General features: G+C 37.5%; 1 protein-coding gene across 6 annotated transcripts in view; it reads right to left on the reverse strand.

Moving 5' to 3' along the window:
- Positions 1-20708, reverse strand: part of LOC139992943 (furin-like protease 1) — a 355294-nt gene that overhangs the window by 184772 nt on the left and 149814 nt on the right. For 4 of the 6 annotated variants that reach the window (XR_011801251.1, XM_072014261.1, XM_072014256.1 and 1 more), the window contains exon 2: positions 15713-17456. Coding sequence is in view for 4 of the 6 variants with exons in the window: in XM_072014261.1 (XP_071870362.1) it covers positions 15713-15871 (159 nt within the window). In the remaining 2 variants the exon portion in view is untranslated. Of the gene's footprint in view, positions 1-15712; positions 17457-20708 lie in introns of those variants that run through there. The other 2 variants (XM_072014257.1, XM_072014260.1) reach the window with 2 other exon arrangements.

A 20708-nucleotide genomic window follows, 5' to 3' on the forward strand; every position in this document is an offset into this window, starting at 1 on the left:
AAATGGATTTTTCTCCAGCAGATTTTTATATTAAAATTACAGAACGAAGCGAAATATTTGCAAACTACTATGTATTAAATATCGTTATTTATAAATTAGAGCATTCCAGTATCGCAGAATCAACTATGTATCTCACAATGGAAAATTAACTCTCTTCGAGAGTACCCAACGTAACAAAGTAAACTCATTTAAGCAGTTCATCAACTTCCTCAACACTAGCGAATACAAGTATCTGAGATCGATACGTGTTCGAAATATTTCTACAGCGAATATATTACATCTTATTACCGATTACACTTTTTAACAAGTACCTTCGACCCTAACAACGATTGATCCCTCGATCTCTCGATTCTTCCTACTCACCTATGTACGCTGAAATAAATCTTAATGAACCTTGGATGACGAACAACTTTTCGTCGACTAATGCTATGCCAAAGAAATCCAAAGGGAAAGCATCGGAGCACACGAGCCCCCTCTTTTCCTTAGGCGCATAAATCTAAATACACCATTTCGCCGATGTGGCTCTCAAATTGGCAACGGCAGAGAGCCTTGCACTTGAAAACATACGTCCCTGTCCCGTAATTGAAGCGTTTTCAATTCTTCACTATTTAATTCTGCAATCGACGACGTTCTCCCGGAAAATAAGCAGCGGAGGCAGCGGAGGCGCAGAGCCCTCGCTCGGTCTGGCTCGTGTCTACAAGAGAATCGAGCTGAGTAATCAGCCTCATTGATCCAGCTACTCGGTACATTGACTCTCTCTCCAGCTTCGTTCGTATTTGTACCGGCTCCTCGCATGCGTATACGTGACTGGTGTACGCGTGTGCATACCAAGATGTTCCCTGTATCGTCATGTACTGGGAACGTTGCGCGTTAATGCGCCCAACAAGATGCTATCAACGCGCCCCGCGTCCGTTTCTTCGCATAGCTGAGGATTGTGCGAATCACGGAAACAGTGTCAAGCGTGATTATTAACCCCTTCTAACTCTAACAAAACACGTTAGCAGAGTCCCTAAAATCGACTCCATACTTCCTCAAATAGTTTGCTTAGTTGAACACTAGAACCTGGGCTCTAATTATACAATCGGGCTTCGGATCGTATAAGAATGATATAGTTGATTACATGTCATTCAGAGATTATGGAACGTATGGGACGATCAGCAGAAACAAGTTGATCTTTATTCGATCGCTTTTTATAATATTTTCCAAACAAATGGTTTACGCGTGTGATTTATTTCTGACAATGAATTACAAACGTCAAGTTTTCACAATTTTCATTACCGCTTCACATTTTACGATTTTATTTCTAAAACATAACAATAACGTGCTAAGCTTTTAATTTCTGATTTCTAAGTACAGAATTATCTGATTTCTAAGAAATACGATAACTTTTTGCGAAAAGAATAGGTTATCTCTTCTCAGATACTACTGCAAAACTGCAAGTATGACTAACACACAGTACTTAATGTAAATATGAAATGTGAAACAGATAAGGCTTTCGCTATATCTCTGTTACTATATGAAGTATTTTGTTCTAAACTAGATCAATCCGTCGATTGAAAAAATGGTTTTCAACCAACGCCTCTGCAACTCGATTTATTTTTAGTTATACCGGTCCTATCACAGCGTGGCTCTGGTGGTCGAAATCCAGCTAAAACTGTAGATCCAGCTTCGCTATTCTCTCACAATTCTCACGATTATTACTCCTACATTTTTATACTTCAGTCGCTAATAACCTCGCAGTCGATGCAACTTAAAACAAGAACAGAAACAGAAACATCGTCACCAAAAAAGAACTATACGAAAATTTTCTTGTAAAATTTGATAAAAATGCTCAGTTTTTACTGCGTAGTTTTCTTTACGCGCGTAAAGAATGCTGTTCATATGTACGTCTTGTTAAAAGCAGGTTATTCTTGACTATGCTTCCTAATTCGTTCGATCAAATATCAAATAAATGTGAAAGTTCCGAAGTTGCAGCAGGATGCAAATTACCCATGGGATTGTAAATGGCCTCTGGGCCTCGGAATCGTGGCAACACCGTGAATTCCATTCTCTCTGGCTCATTACGCTTTCATTAACGACTTCGTATCGCGTTCATTGTTAATTAACATTTTGTCAGGCTTAAGACGGTTCACGAGCCATATAGCGACAATTAATACGGTCGGTTCCCATGCACGGGATTACGATAGAATGGTGTGCTTGACATTGAGCTAGCGAAGTGAAGTAATAATTGAGATGACGAAGACATGCAGGTTCGCATGTGCGAGGTCCTCAGTAATTGAGGATCACGTGAGCAGCGCAATACGTGCCACGAATACGTTTTAATGTTCAATTACGATAATGCGTTCTTGGAATGATCGTTCGGTGGATTAATTTTTTAAACGATCACTTCCTAATTTATTATTTGCATTATCCTGTCGATCGATATATTTTGAAAGTTCGTTTAAAAAAAAATGAAAATTCGAAATTTTTAATTAAGGATTTGAGACAGAAAACTTATGAAACATTTGCGATTTTGTTCCTAGTTCTAGAAATTATGTATAAACATTGCACTGCTCTTCATTCAAAGAAGAGCAAGGTAAACGTCTAGAGCAGAACGAGCTAAGAAATAAACCGAGGCCATTTACGATGCACATGTTCGAAACTGCTGCTCGACGATCGCAATCACGTTCAAACAATCCCGACCCGTCGGCCATGTGACTGCAAAAGGAGTAACAAGGCAATTTCTTAATGCCACAATGAGACACCTAATCGAATTCTCTGACTGAATCGAGCGGACCGCAATTGCAATAAAGAAACAAAATGATCCGAAAGGTTCAAAGAGTCACTTAGAAGGGCGAAGAGGAGAAGGGAAAGGACGGAAAACGTAGAAAAGGGTAGAAAAATTCTGACTGGAGGAACGGCTCTCTCTCTTTCTTCCTTCCTCTCGTGTGTATCCTTTCCCTATCGTGTACCATCTAGCCTCCCTTCTCTACCTCGACCGTCTCAATGGCCGACTCTCTTCGTTACACCGAGATAAAGAAGTCAGAACAGCAGAGAGCCAAGGCATGAATCTCCCTCTCATTCTGCCTCGCACCCCTCCTCCGATGCATCTTCCTTGCTTATCCACGCCGCTATCTTCCTTCAATTATTTCTCCTTTTCCTTCCTCCTTTTCCAGTTTCTTTTTCTGTTTATCGCGCTCCACTTCTTCGACTCTTCCCCGTGTAATTCTCTCGGCCTGTACTTCGTCCAGGCTCTCCTGTGGAGCTTCTCGTTTCCCTAGCTCGTTCTCCTTTTCCTAGGCAAACCTGCTTTTAACGCTTCGTCGCATTTCAATGTCGGCTCGCCGAGGGATAGAAACACAAGGGTTCCCACCATGGGCGGGGGGGGGGGGGTGAGTGGTGGCCATTGACACTTCGAATCGGTGAAACAGAAAGAAAGAAGAGGAAAAAATTCTTCGGTGCGACTTTAATTTCTGAAGGAAATACGACGAGACGAAAAGATTGCTCGGCCGCGAACGCTTCCATTGTTCTTTAGGATACGCGTAACGATCGATGATAGACGTTCAAAGAATAGGCCGTCTTTTATGTTTCTTCCGTTTCTTCGTTCGTTTATTTGCTAATCGATAAATTACCTTCAGCCAATCAAACTTTATTATCGAAGAAAACTGAAAATAGATATTAAAAGGCGGAGTACGTAAGTGGTCGAATAACGCGTAGTAAGTATCGACGAAATATTTGGAATTACTCTAAACTTCCTATTCTCCAAATTTTGGCAAAATTTCATTAGTTTTCAACCCAGAACTCGCAATAGAATATTGAAACAGTATTTAATCTAAAGTAGAAGTCAATTCTTAAACATCATGAATGTTACGTCGCGTGAAACAATCAGCACGCCATCCTTCACTGCCTGGCTGACAACGGCCCATATACCGCTAGTCCGACCCTCCATAAACCTTAACTTTTTAGTTTAATTACTAACATATGCTTCTTAAGTTAATCTATTTACTCTGAATGAATTTCGAATCCTAGAAATATTTTCGGTTTATGGCTAGCTCTTAGAAAAGTACTTAGGTTTAAATAGGCGTCATCACAGATCGGCAGCCTCACTTTTACTGACGAAAGGCGTGAGCAAGGAATCCGCTTTCTTCGTTAGAACAACACACCCATACCGAACTTTTCTCCGTAATGGCATAAGAGCGGAGAGTCAGTCATTTCATGAAGTCAGTCAACTCCTGATCCAATAACAGGATATCATAATCTTACGACAATCCTCACTACGGTCTACGCGACATCAAGTTAATCTATTCTATACTTAGACGACTCAACTATCAAATACACAACTATCAATTGTTTATATCAAATATATCTATTATAGAACTGTTGAATACAATTTTATTCCAAAATAAACACCCCTATTATCCCACAAGAAATAAGGAGATCGACCTGTACGTGGTGTCGATTGTTATAATCGTAATGGGAATTTACGACTCCCGTTGACGCGCTTCATCGCGATCGCATCTCCCCGCGACTGGAAGAAAATACAATGAATGTACGTATCAATAGACTAGATAAGATAAGTTATACAATTCTTTAGGTCGAATAGATATGATTACAAAACTTTAAAATAAATATACTACGTATAATGTATACGTGCAGCCATGATGCCCCTAATTCTATTTAGGCTGCAGTTTCCGACCTACTTTTGGATAGAATAATCCAACACTGTGCGATAATCAGAAAAGATTTCGTAACTCAAAATGCTGCTTAAATTGAACATTATGGTTTTACTAGTTTACACTTCGCTTCTTTCTTCCGCTTTACAGCAAAATATAACGCATAAAATATACGTAAGACAAACAAAATTAAATTATTTAACAGATACGTAGCACGTACATGTGTAACTAACTCATGAATTTTCAAATCGAATAATCTCCCTTGTAGATAAGACATTAACACGTGAACGTTCTTTCCTATGTACGATCCTAAAATATATGTACAACGGATAATATACACCATTAAGCTAATTCCTTTAATCACAAGTGACGCAAATACCTGCCAATTTATCAATCAACAAAGACGAATGTAAAATTCACGCTATTGAAACGAATATAATAATTTCGCCAATCCATTCTTCCAATCTATTTAACAATTTAATCACCTCAGTCGCTCTCGTTTACTCACTGCCAGTCACTCTGATTCAACAGAAGCTTTGATCGAACAAACATAACAGCCGTTTGGACGATGTAGCTCGAAGAAAAGGCAAGAACGATTTCCGGTAGTCACGGATTTCCCGTGTTTGAACGGGTCAACGCAGCGCCGGAAAACTCATCGAATGCGAAAGAACTCGTGAGCCAGTGAAGAGAATCTTGTTCAGAAATAGGGACAATGGAAGAAATGCAGAGCGAGAACAGATAGATCTTTAAAATTGTATTGCAAAACGCCAACCTCGCTAAATGCTGAATACCATAGAAACGAGAGAATCAGAGACGTCAAGCGAGCTACGTGGCGTCCTGAAGGAAGAATGACCCATCCTATCTACCTGCGGCCAGGTATGTATTTCCGTCCTAGTTGAAATACTTAAGGAAACGTGGCTCGCCCCCGGGAAACCATCGGCGAATTCAATGGCATCATTATTGTGTGTGGTTTTATCACGCGTCTGCTACGAATTATTTACGAAATGGAGTCACAGATGTGACCTCGACCAAGTTACCAGGGATCCGCCCATGTTGCAACATGAAATGTAAATGGACCAGGAAAATGGCAAATAAATTATTGCCATTCTTTTGCGACTGTGACGAATTTTAGAGAGAGGAGATCGTTTTCAGATAGCTTTTATAATTTATAGAATTTGAGAGATCTTCCCGCAGCTTTTCGAAATTTAAATTGGGTTTTTGCGGTACTCGTGTTTTATGGCCACGCAAACGCCGATTGCTATTCATATGGAGTTCATATATATCGTGATTCTGTGAATTACCAACGGATTTAATTTATAATTTGAATTCTAATTTATGCGTTTATCGGAGATCGTTTCGACCATAGAAGCGTAATTGTACCCTGATCCAATTTCGATCTTTTTCTTTTTAATTATCCGTTAAATTTTTTTGATCGTCGATGGAATTTCACTCTTGAATGTTTCTTTAAAAAAAAAAGTATTTTACATAAAACTCCCATCTACAGCAAGACATGTTGTCCTATGAAGATTATTTAATATATTTATTTAATATTAAATTATTCTATTATCCTACAGAAAAACAAAATTTAGCGGTTAAAAAGGGATGTTTCATGAATTTTAGGGATACATTACGCGCATGTGCAAGCGCATAATACTTTATGTTACGTTTTTTGTTTCATAGCGATAAAAAAGAAAGTTCTGCTCGTTTTTGGTTCGAAATTTTTTAGCTCGTTCACCCTCGATCGTTTGATCTCGAGAAGGTATAAGAACCGAAAGACAAAGGGTGCGTTTAGCCTTGCTTGAGTGTTCTCTTAATGTGGCATAGTCACCCTTTTACGTTTAAAGTGGCAAGGGTGGAAACGACTTACAAATATCGAGGAACGATGCTCTTTTGTTCGTGCTTTTCACTCCCAACTAGGATCATTCAAAACGCAATGCTTCTCAAGAGTCCTCGAACCATTCATTCGTACGAAACACACATTACGTTCAATTCGACGTTTCACTCGGATGTGTATCTCGAACAATGCAAGAATACCTTTTGCTTGATACTATCCGATGCACTGTATCGATGCAACATGCTGCTACATACGATACGAGAAACATTACGAACGGACAGAGGTAAACATAACCACTGACGTTGTCAATAAAATATATTCGAAAAATTGATAGATTCAATACTAAAATCACAACTCTAAAGGTAATATTCCCTCTATATTTGCTGCAAAAAAATATTTCCATTCGATTAATCTACATCCGGATTAACTTGTGTTATTGCATGTACATGTATATGATAAATATCGAAAGCAGCTTTCATTTTTATCTTCATATCCGAACGTACAAATCAATATAAAGATATGTCCTTTTTTATGCAAATAGATGAAATTAAAATGAATTTTATGGAACAGGTTGCAGTTTTTCTCCGCCATACACATTCTACAAGTAAATATAGGAAAAGGAATGTTGCATTAAAACATACTAACGGATGTTTTATTGAAAAATTGTAACAAAGGTACGCGAAATATGACAACGGTTTGTTGTATTTCGTTCCATAAAGCGTACAAATGCATTGACAATATTTACGCTAACTCTGTCACAAAGTGTTGCCCAATCTTATAAATATAGAACCGACGTTTATAATATGTTAGCACATTTTGGCGGAAAAACTTGAATATATTTGAATATATTCCAAGTGTGTATGTTATATGTTTGTACGTATGTTTAAAGGGCTAGGCTATTATTTGTTCAACGAGAAACGATATTCCCTGTAGAATACAATATATTCGTGATGTGAATGAGAATTTACTGGATTATATTTTCTTTCAACTTTTATAAAGGAATTTTAACTAATTCTTAAGTTCACGACTATATGCTTCCATTCAGCAAAATCGAGCTATTGTTATATACACATCAATTAATGCAGACTGTTCTCATTGACTTCTTAATTGAAACGTAGCGTAACATAGAGAAAAGAGGAATTTACCGTGGTCTTATAAAATAACGTACACTTTAAAGCCTTTTTCTTTCCCATTGCAATTTTTACAATTTAAATCCAGATTATGAAATTCTATTTTTCATAATCTTTTCTTAACCGGACTACCTCGAAACATCCTTTATAAATTTTTGTTAATTTAAAAGAAAAAAAATGAACGACGAGAAGTGGAGTTCTATCTGTGTTGACCTAGGTTGAATGAAATTCGTTTATTATATGAAAAACACAACTAGCTTTACAACTTAACACATTCGCTGGTAATTGCACTAAATGGCACTAAAATGACAACTGAACACCTGCTTGGTTAATTTAAAAGCAATATGGCGAATAAAAGTCACGTAGAATTTGAGAGGTGTTTCGAAATATCTTTGTATTGGTTTTCCATGGCATATTATAAACCTTGAGGTGTTCGAGCACGCTTCTCGCCGACAAACAGCCGGCAATCACAAATTCGAGACACGCGAAGATTCACCGGCGAAGAGTTTTAAGGCGCATCCCGAAAGTATAATCTCCCGCGACGGTAATCCAGTGAAATGTTGGGTTTCGTAAGATCGCCCTGGAAGATTGGCTTGGAAATCCAGACTTACACGAAAGGATCTATTCTCTGCGAAACTTCCTTCTTACTTACTTCTTTCAGCGAGAATGCGGCATGCCACCACGGATGAACAGCAAACGAACAAAGAAAAATCCCAGGTAACGTAATTCAAGACAAAACGAACTGAGCTACTTTCTTCATTCTCTTTCTATCCACGATCGAAAATCGATTCAAGGAAAATCGAGAAGGGACCAAATTGTTCCATCCTCTCGTTCAAGCGAGCTGCGCTTGACGCTTTGCTGATGTTGATCATCGCGTACTAAGGTATGTGTAAAAACTATTTCAACGTTTCAGAGAGAAACGGCGTTGGGTCGGGTAACGTGTGAAACCCTTGAAATTCTAGATTTATTGAACTTAAATTATGCAACTCTTCGACCGATTTCTTCATCGAAATAAAATTCGCTTTAAGGTGTCTGTTAAGATGTCTATCGGGAGAGATTTTTATATGCGCACGCACGCATATAATGAGATATAATATAATAAAACATAAAACGAGAATGATATATCGTACCGTAGACAATTAAGGTTTATATCTACTTATCGTCATCCGGTTTTCTAAATGAATTTTAGCTCCGTGTAGTCGAATATCCGGTTTAACGTTGTTTCAGAATTAACGGTATTTAATGCAATTGGCGCTTGTCCAATCGCGTTAAATCGATTACGCGAAAGCTTTGCGTGACGATAAAATAATTCAGAATGATGAATAAATATCACAGAAAAAACGAATATATCAAAAAATTATAAATAAATAGATATAGCTTTGAAATGGAAATTCTCCTATTACCAATGTAAGTATACGTATCTGTTATAGTGATAACGCAAAGTTCTTGAATTAAAATTCAACTTTAACGAAGTTATTTGTTACTAATTTTAAACAGATCCTATATACAATAATTCCGTAATCTTTCTATCTTCAAGTCTGTGGAAGTTTCTGTTGCTAAATAGTAATACGGGAATTAATATGAGATTATGAGATCTAATCAAAGGGAACGATTTAATTAATGTTAATGTTATTTCAGTCGCGTAACGTCTTCCTTTCCAAAGTAACACCTCTAATTTCATTTTCCGCAACCGTTACCACGTGTAAAGAGGATTCAACGGCAAACCTTCTTTCGCGAGCAGGACTTCGAACACGATCTTATTGTTGCGAAAATAATCCTTTCGTCCGGAACTTTCAAGATACAAGTTACCATAGCAGAAGAGCTTCAAAACTCTTTCTACAAATCGCTTCCTCTCATTCCCCTAGAATTTTTAAAATCGCTTTACAATAACCAGACCCTTTACCGTGAATACGTCGATAAACTTCGCCACTGGAAGAACTTGAACGGTCAAAAATCTGACAACGCCTTAAAAGGAGAATCCAGTCAGCATGTAATTCGTTATCGTCTTTAAACAAGATAAAATCTACAGGCGTGAGACTGTGCCCATGCATACAATCCTTCGTAGAGAGTAATTCCACAATTTTTATTCAATGCAAATATGTGCCAAGGGACGAGTATGTGATATTTGTTATACCGATATATTTGTCAACCTTAAAAATTATAGTTCGGGAGATTAAGCATTTTCTCCGAACAGACTATGCTCCCATACGAAAACTTGGCTACTTTAAAAGTTTATAGTCTCTGACCTTTTGAAACACTACAATTATTTGCGTTCTCTGGTTCGTGGGTTGTGTTTTCTCCTAACAAAAATTTAAGAGACTCTCAGGGAAAAAGTTTACAAACTACTCACGCAAATCTGGACAGAATCGAAAAATAAGGAATATATTTTAGCTACGTATATACATTCGTAATTTCAAAGAATTACTCTGTACCGCTACATGTCCTGATAAAATTACTCTCGATTCTGAAACGATGATATATATTTTCGAAACTTTAAATGCATCTACCTATAGCACAGATAGACCGTTCCTGTTCCCATTTTTTATCGTGTGACCTCGTTTCAGACACTCCCAACACAAACCTCTCTAAAATTCGTTATATTTCCATTGTTTAAAATTTTGTAGGTGTATTAAAAAATAGAAAAATTCTAAATGCCAACAATAACGAGTTTATCACGCATGAAACATTGGGTATATTTTTTGAGCGGCGGGCATGCATCATAATGCTTGTTATTAAAACTTGAAATAACTTATAAAGAAAACAAAATGAATTCCTCGAAAGAACTTTTGAAAGCCACAAACGGAAATTAAAGTCTGACCTTCGGTGAAAAAAAAAATTTAATTCGTAAAGATTATTTCAAGCGATGACGGTAAGATAAAATAGCTTCCCCGTTTTATGAGTAGATGCTAAATAATCATAGCGTATCAGAAAATCAAAAACGGGAAGAAAAGAACACTGTGTAGAATGGAGAAGCAAGAGTATCTGACAATAAGTGAAAAGTACGCGCTACCGTTTCGATCGGTTCATTACCTAACAGACAATTACAATTTCTGTGATAGTTATGTGATCGATCGTAAATATCATTTTTATTAAAATCAATCGTCACATATGTGGCTAAAAAACTATTTACTCGTCACGCAATTTCAAAGGAATAGAAAATTACACGTTTATCGAAATAATTTTTACGTTAAGCACAATTGCTATCGAGTTTTATCTTTAATATAATGGGTTTCCAAAGGATAAGTTGTACGAGCTTCACGACATGTTCAACGTTATTTTACGTGATACACGCTTGGCTTCCTATTATGTATAATTACAGAACTCAGTTACGAAATCGCTAAAGCGAAGAACAATCGGTCGTCGTTAAGAACATGCCATATAATGCCGGAACGATAAATGCATGTAGTTATTTCCACGAAACTGCGAATTTTACTTGAATGAATAATATCGACAAAAAAAGATGTATCTTTTATGAAATGACTAAGCTTTGGGCGACTGATAAACGATGCGTTGCATCAACAAAGGAAACGATGATCTTGTGCAAACGCTTTTAGGAATCCCCGTTATCACCACGGGTCGCGGTCTCCCCTCCCCCCATCCGATCATGTAAATAGTAAGTACACAAGAAATGTGGTCATGTTATCTGCAATCAGGCATATAAAGAAATTTAACTACTTACAAGTTATATTCCATCTCTTAAACATATACGTATTTAAAATGAAAATTATTTCGAATAGTATATTAAAAATTTGTTCGTACCCTCGTGAATTAGCAAACTCAAAGAACAGTTTTCCTTTAAACAGAAGGGAATTTGGGTACAGTAGCTATCGAAAAACACTTATCTCTCTTGCAAATTGGAGGAATAAAATTGAAAAAGTAGCACAGTTACGCGAATATCCCAATTTCCCACTTCATATTTCAAACAAGTAAAAAATCTAACTCGGAAGGTAAACCATCTGGCGGAAATTTAAGGGGATGCAAATTGCTCTTGAAAACACGGTACGTAAGACAAACCTGTAAACTCGTCGGCGTGTATGCTAGCCAATGTGTTTAGCAAAAATAAGTAAATATACTCCATTACGCAGGTCACTAGAGTACAGTGAAGTTAACACAAAAGTAAGCATCAGCAAAATCAAATTTGCGGCAATATCGACGACGTGTGAAATAAGTCAATTGAATCTGAAAGTTAACAGATTTAAAAACAAAAACAGGCCAACGCTAATGGTATCAATTACCTTTGCACCTTCTCTTTAAGAAGACAAAATACGCGAATTTAGTATCTCTTACCGCAGCAGTGAAATCTTTATCGGCATAAGAACGCGATAAATTATCTTATTACTTATCGTATTGCTTTTGAAACGACTTAATATTACCAATGACCATTGTGGAATTTTACGTGACAACATCGTACTCGATCATGTTTCTCAATTCGTACATTGTAATAGCAAATATTTTTATTTACAATTGTACTGTTTGATGCGTATTAACCTTGCATCAGATGTATTCAATTCAGCGGAGCTATTACGCAATCCTTAGCGCATTCAACGCGCTCACAACCGGCTTCTATCTAACTAAAAACGAGATAAGTGGGAAAACCCGAATGAAACGATCGGCATGCAAGTAAATTTTCTTTGCTGCGCAAACAACGCTAAAAACGAGAAGCCATTGTCCGGGAAGATGCCTTGAAAGCGTGTTCAATTGTTCTAAGTGCAGTTCTAAGAATCAACTTTTACACTGCCAATAGAACGCATGTCAGACGCAAACACGTCTCATCCAGAGATTAGTCGCGACAATAATTCACAGAAGAAACCATCTTAGTCGTAATGCTTATGAATTTACATGCAATAGCTGGTTCGAATTAAATTTTCGTTTCAACGATCATATTTTCCCTTTTTTGCATCATTTTTTTTTTTTTTTTTTTTTTAATGAAATAAGTGGAAGCTACGATTACAAAGCTGAAACAAAACTAAAACGACCGTTCAGAGTTTTAGTTCATTGGATGTTTTATTCCATTGAATCGCGTGGCGGCTCAGGTTCATATTCCACGATCGAATGAGAACTGACGCGGAAAGCGAAGATAGGAAAGACGAGCTTCGATGAAAACTATTTAGGCAGAAATGTTTGTTCGAAGGTTAATTTCCGTCTTCGATGCTGACGCGAAACCAGTCGAAGCGATCTTCGCATCATTTTAACGTGCAAAGACGCGGGAGCAATTGAGTTTCTGTAATTTACAACCAACGAGAGCAATAACGATGAATAAAAAAAAGAAACGAAATATAAGATTGACGTGCAAATTACTAAATTTCCAAATTAATAAACGCTGATTCATCAAACTTCCATCGACATCGCAATAACCCATGAAGTAGTTAAAAAATGACCTAGTTGTACAGCCCCGTTTCCCAGAGATAAAAGTTACTTCGAAATAAAGCAGGATTTTTATTAAATGTGCAGGCATAATTCTACGCCCTCATTTCGGCGTCGGGAGTTTCCTTATTAGGATACTACGAATACAAACATTTTTATCCTTTAAAAATATCATCCGGCAAAGAGTTTCAAAAACGGCGAGCGGAAATGTTTTGTGAAAATTTGTAGCCTTCCTTTTTAAATAAAGAATTACATTTACGCCTATGATAACATCATTTATACCTTGTTTCTTTATTTTCTTTCTTTTTCTTTCAAACGAATATTAGCACATCGTTTTATCTCAAACGATCATCATCACTCATTTTTGGTTAAATCAGATACTTTACCTTTTGCTGTTATAATTTAAAATCTTCGAGTGTGGAACACGACCAATTGAAATTATATCATGAAATTGCAGCATAAAAATAATGTAAAAGATCACACGTATCGACAAAATTTTTTCATACTTTTCAGAAATTTAAGACGTTGTTTAACGATAGGGAAACAAGATCATGTCAAAAATACCTCTAAGCGTGTAACAGGGTAAAGTTTCCTTTAGCTCTAAAAATAATAATTACCTATTTTGAACAAAAAAAACTAACAATCAACGTAAAATATATGCTTTCGTTTTTCCCTAAACACAAAGAAGGTATTGAAACATCTACGCCTCGTTTACAAAATATTGTTTAATATTATCTCAAATGCAGGAAATGCTGAACAAATATCTTCGTGTAAAATGTTGAAAGTGTGTAAAATACTTAAAGTAAACTACCGACAAGAAACTAGTAATTTCCCACTGTGATAGTTTACAAACAGTTTCATAGAATATAACGCAAATTACGCGAACGCAGAGAAGCATCAAAATTACAGTCAAATATTCTCTGATCCTTTTTGAAGGAACCCAGAAATGTTCCTCTTCAACGAGTCAGAGCCGAGCAATATTACACGTCACGGGAAAAGATGAGCCTCGCATGATTGAGCCCACCCACCTCACAGAAATTTCTCACTTTGATCGCGAAACCACGAGAAACTTTCTGGCCGTGATATCAAGGCCGATTTGGTATTCCGAGGAACCGATCTATCCACAGAAATAAACATTAATCCGTCGTACTATCCGAGAAATCGATAACAAACCGAAACGACGATCGCAAAACGATAGAAATACAATTAAATTGAACGCAACGCATATCTGCTTACACGACGGAATGAGAGTTGCGACGATTGGAAAGATTGAGCAACTTTACTTGTCCTTGCAGATAAAGCAAGCAGAAAATTCCGCTAAAACGACTTCCTTGTATTTCTTTCATTTTTAAATTATCATTCAGGTAATTGTTGCGAATATTTCAAAAGTTTTCATATCCTACATAGCACGTAGTGTAAGCGTAATAAAATTATGAATAATTTGTTTTTGAAAGATTCCTTCTCCCTCGATTCATAGAGATTGTTAATTATAAAGCAGAGATAAGAGAACATTCGTCAATGGCTGTTTCAATGTTTTCAAGTGGTTACACAAAGAGAGATCTTTGATGCGCATTCCGAAGGACTTTGCTTATTACCTCCTTCGCTTTGCTTCATTTTATATAATACGATCGCTGAAAAGACACGGTCGCTGCATCATTCGAAGACTAATTGTCTATGTCGGAAAACTTATGGATGAACTCGAATCGACAACTAACAGAAGAATTTAGGATTTAAGATTTGCAGCGATTATAGATTTCGAGGAAATTGATACTTTGCGACAAGGGTCATATTAGATTTGCTCATCAAACAGTCGCCGGGTTAATTATATCCATCGTATTAATAATAAAAGCTAAGCGTGATACTCTGAACAGTTACAAATTAGCATACGTTCCAACGGTTGTTTGAAAGCCAACGCAAAAGTCGCAAATATAAGAAATTTCGTCAAGAAACCGAATCATGCGTTTCAAATCAAACATGCAATGCAACGCTATGCCCTCATCTTTTTAACCAAAATTATTCTTGATACTTGACTGTCTTGTCTATGAATGATTCTCAAAGATTACGAAACGTTTCAAGAGGAATTGCAACACAATCTTCCTTTTCGACAATGCTAATATTGAGTTAGAGTGCGATCGAAGCGGGAAAAAGCCTGCGTATTTCCCCGATTTGCGCAATCACAGCTGTATTTTACACAATACGTACAATATCAATAACGCTTGCACGTTTATACGTTACGTTCCTAGTAATGTGGCACATTTTTTGTCAATCACACGTTAATAAAAAATTAATAATATTGTATAATATAATATTGTATACTATCGCATAATTTATATCCATGATATGCAGTCTTCTACGAATGCGAATAATTCGAAGATATATGGGGCGATGTAATACTAACATTAGTTTCAGTAGAATTCCAAATACTTGCAGCGTGAAATAAACAAGAAATAGTTGTTTGTTAAACTGTGGTTTTTGGCATTGCTGTCAATAAGTTAATGCATTTTTGATGCATTATCAATGCCATCGTTTAATTTATATTTGTCCATATAAATTATATTATCTAGTAGCTTAAGATTAAGAGTAAAATTTTAGCACTACTACTTGATCTATTCAAAGATTGTTGTGCAACAAAGTAAATGAAAAAAATAATAAATCGTGTATCGTATCTCTTCCATAATCTTCGAATTATCGTGAAAAGTATTTCGAGGAAAAAACGCGGGATATGCTCCTACCTTATCGAGATATTGAAATCCATGTTCCCGGGCGACCTGCTTTGCGACTTCCGGTCCTCCTTCGATATGCACTGCCCACTGATTCGTATAGGCTGCCACTCGTCCACCAAGAGTCACCAGCGCGACGATGGCCAATCCGAAGATCTTCCGCGGGCACATGATAGCTCTGCCTCTCGACTGCGACTGTTACCACTAGCGGCTCCAGTTTCACACTCAACACTATTATCCACTATCCACTAAAACAGCCGCTGCTACCGGCGGAGGAGGCAACGGAGATAACAAGAACAACGACAACAAACAACGGCACCAGCACTGCCACCACGAACAACACGGCTCACTTATCTATCTATCGCACGCACGATAGAAATAAACGTCTTTTAGCGAATTGTTCAAAGGCAAGCGATAATAGACCGGATGATAGCGAAGGTGAAGGACAGAGAGACACATAAGAAGGATAGAGAAAAAACGGGAAAAGGTGAAATATGACAGTATAGCTCGCACCTGCTAACCGTCTACGGCCAACTGAACTGCCAACGGAGTATGTCACTCGTTAAGTAGCCTCCGCACTTGCGAACCGATGACTACCGACTCTCTGTTGTTCTTTTTCCCTCTACGTCCCCGTCGTCGTCGTCATCGGTGTCGTCGATGGTTGTCGTTGTCGTCGTTGTCGTCGTCGTCGTGCTCGTCGTTCCCTCGTCGGTGACGTTGCTGCCACTGTCGCCGCTTTCGCTCAACGACGAACAGCGGTAGGTGGGGCGATCGTCAAGTCATGTGGCTGTTAGTGGGGAAATCGACGTGATTGTTGTGATACCGATAATCGTGAACGTGTACGGTACACGTGGCTGTCCTCCGAATCAAGGGCAACGTACGTAGAATCGGTGAGTTCCGCGTTTATCGTCCACTTTGTCCTCATCCGCCTCGCGGACGCGGACACAACCTCCGTAGTATGTGCCCACTTACCTTCGATGTACGATTAACAAACAAAAACAAACCCACCATTCACTTCGTTTCCCTCTCCGCTTCGAGATTAACCGAACTAACCTTTTTCTATCCTCCGCTGTGTTCGAAACTTTTTGATTACGTGGATCGGCAGCGACCTTCGACAAACTGCTATTCCAAACGTTGCCGCTCGTTCCCTCGTTCCCCCGTTCCCGCGTTCCTGTCCGCTTCACGCTTCTCGCGAAACTCCAACGTGGGACTCCAATGTGCTGGTAACTCTCCCTCTCTCCTATCTCTCTTTTTCTCTTTCTCTCTTTTACTCGAACTCGATGATGGATGAGTGGAGTACGAAGAAACTTCGTAGAGAAGACGAAACGATTTCAGCCGTAAACGAACAGCATTTGGGAATGAGGCGATGGAAACGGAATATCTAGAAATGTATCAGTTACAGACGAGATTATCGTACGGTGAACCACGCGGAGGAAACGCACTTAGACACCAGCCATCCGGTCCCCATACGATGGCAAGACAGTCCTCCGACAGCAGTAGCCAAATGGTTGGCCAGCCATTCAGACGTGGCAGGCAGTTATCGACCGAAAAGTCGGTCGATTCACGTCATCGACCGTTGCATCCTCGCTGCTAGCTGCATACCTAGGAAAATTTGTCGATGACGTAGCCTCGTGCTTGGTTCTCTGTCCCTCTCTCTCTCTCTCTCTCTCTCTCTCTCTCTTTCTCTCTCTTTTGCTCTTCTTTTCTTCGTGCACCGCTTAACTCATCCTCCGTCTGTCACTAACCAAATTCGGATCTGAAAATCGTTTCGGGAATTCAGATATTTCGATAAACGAGAATGACGAAAGTAAGAACATAATTAACTACAACAAACAATTTTTATCCGTAAAATACTACAACGAAATAGAAAAATGTTAAGGAAAATAGAAGCTACAAGTAACGCGGGGAGATATTGACCAATACGTAGAGAGGTTGCATATTTCCACGCGTATGATCTTTTATATCTTCTATCGTTAATGTATTTAATAATATTTTTGTAGAGATCTTGAGTTTTAAATTATCTAGGTATTCACAGATATCGTATGTCCGAAAACAATTTGAGCATAATCGAAAACAATTTCCAAATGGACCAGCCACTTGTCCCACGAGGCACAATTACTCCGAGGACAAAATACGCCAAGTCATTTGCCTTTCCATTTCTCTTACGGAAAATTACGTATTCTCGTAAAATTGCACCATCTACGATCAAGGTTTAAATTACGGTCCAGTGAGGTAAAGAGAATAAACTAAGACATCGATGTAAAACCATTGTTTGCATATCAATGAAAACTTAACTGATGTCCAACGAGCAGCGCCTATCTCTCTGATTAGATTTTAATGGTTACGGTTTTACGTGCGACATTAAAATATCTGGTTATATTATTTCCATAGTTTTCTCCAATTACAACAAACTATCCAACAGCAGTCAAGCTTACCACGAATTAACAAACGTTGCGCCGCGTATTTTTGAGAATAATGTTGTCAGTCGGTTTTTATCGATTGCTTTTCCCAACTATCGCGTTTCCAACGGTCACGTATACGCAACTTGCATCACCCTTATGGGAGAAGAGTGCTCGAACGAGTGAGATTTTCAAATGAAAAGAAAAAGGATCGATAGATGTCGGAATAGTTACACAGCATACCAGGAAAAATGCATTCAATGTGTAACTCGCCCTAATTTCCTTCATACGGGAGATTTACTAAGGAAATGTGAATTTTCCTTTTCTTTTTTCCCTTAACGAACTTCAATAGCCACCGATGTGTTTGGAACTCTTAAGAAGAGAACTATTGCTGCTATTTCCTTTGTATTTTTATACGTCCTTCGGAAAAAAAATTACACTTTCCATTGACCGTGTTTAAAACACTACCAATGCGAGAGAACAACTTATAATGCAGCTGTTGAAATGCATTAAAAAACTTGGATAAGATTAATAACACTGTCATAATAGCTTTGCTTCTTTGAAGAGAATTGTGAGAGAAATACTTTGTAAAAGTAATTTAAAAGATACAGAAAGCTTTTTATATAAAATATATATAAAATAATAACATAAATTTATATATTAATCAATAATATAAAGGTACATTGTTTATGCTTATAGGATATATTTTTAAATATTGCAAGGAAAAAATATAAGAGGGATTTAGTGTTGCTATTAAAATCACGTGGGAAAAAACTTGAACAATCAAGTTGCATGAAAAGTATAGAAACACGCATCAGTCGTCCCGGACAGCTACGATTTCTTGGAACGAGAACCGCGTTCCCTGAGGAAATTGTACTTCTGGTGTAACACTGATCCCAATTTCTCTTTTTGGGGTGAGCTTTTATGCGACGCAACATAAATTTTCGTTGACGTCATACATTTTCTTGCATACAATGTTCAACGAGTATGATAAACTACTGCGAAATTAAAATTTCCATTTAGAAAAAATTCGAAATTCAAACATCTACGTTACTGTCTTTATTCAGTATCTCTTATTTTAAACCAACAGTATCGATAATATGTAATCGAACCGATAGTAATTCATCCTTAGTAAAAATTGAAACATTGAAATTCAAATCCATTCCTTGAAAATTGTATTCTTTTTTTTTCGTGAAAGAATAAATACACTGTAACACTGATATTCGATATTCCCTTTAAACATACTTCACATCATTCCACGATCTGCGCATATCTCAATTGCCAATTAATCGAGTCAGCTTGCTTTTTACCGAGCAGTAATTGGAGTTCGAATTTCTATTGAATATTTCTCTAGCCAAAATTGCAATTGATCCTTTTGCATATTCCATGGCAAAGGATAGAGAAGATAAATCTTCGACTTATTTAGTAATGTAAATAATTGAGAGATATCTAAATCGAACGCAAGTTGAGAAACGATATTTGTAAATTGATAAAATTGTAAAACATGTTCAAGATAGCGTGGTACGGTAGAAAGAAGTTGAAACGCACAATGTTCTATTCGCAACTAATATTTCTCGCAAATGTCCACGATCCTGCGAGGATTCGGTATTCGAGTCGTACCGTTCCCAGCAATTCTACGGTTTCAAAGGACGAAATGGAAACGACTATCGCGCCGTATTATCGATGCATTTTAAAGGTCGCTGGGTTTCGTGAAAAAGGGCTCGATTTTCAAGCTGCGGTTCGCCTGGTTACAATTCGATCGAACGTTTACACCGCGATCAAGTGAAATTGCGTTTGTGATATTCGTTCCCCTCGAGTCAGTAAATTTTAAAGGTCTATTTTAAACATGGAAATACGGAGCACAGATTGCAACTAGTACAAACATTTTCCTCGCGTAGCGGCCTTATACCTAGAGGCTGACTCTTGATAAACAGCGAAAAATAGATAAAAATAGAAGTCCTATTCTTCCTCTTTCATTTACGTTCCATCTAACAATGGTTTTACGAGATCCTATCGATCGTGAATTAATTTTTTAAATAAATAAATCTGATAGAAATCGGATAGAAATTTTTAATTAAAATGGCAGCCGGAAGTTTTTGAAATAATTGCGCAGCTGACGTAACGCTTATTGTTGGCTTTGAATAAAACTATTTTTCGCATACTTGTCCTGAATTCTACTCGGCTATATAGCATGCAGAGAAGAATCGTAAAGAAAAACTGAAGATTCGCATTATCGTCACGTTCGAGCGACGTTCCAGACGATTCAACTTCCGGGGAGAGGATATTGGTGGCCCTACAAATACACAACTTCGCGAAAGCTCTATTTTATGTCCGAAACAAGTTACATTTCCTCTCTATTTCGCTTCTGCTATTTCATCCACCAATATGAAAATGTAATTTTATTTAGTCAGAATAAAACAGCCAGTTTTTCTCTTGATTAAAATCAGAAAACGAAAAGGAAAACGAAAAGGAAAACGAAAATATAACTTTTTATTTCGTGAAAATAAACCAGCCAGCTCTTGAAAAACCAATCAGAAACAAAATTGATTCTTTGTTCGAAAGAATAGAATAAGATTCTCGTTACCGACAAATTTCAATTTTTACTTAGA

The sequence above is a fragment of the Bombus fervidus genome, chromosome 12 (assembly GCF_041682495.2).
Source record: "Bombus fervidus isolate BK054 chromosome 12, iyBomFerv1, whole genome shotgun sequence".
Lineage (NCBI taxonomy): Eukaryota > Metazoa > Arthropoda > Insecta > Hymenoptera > Apidae > Bombus > Bombus fervidus.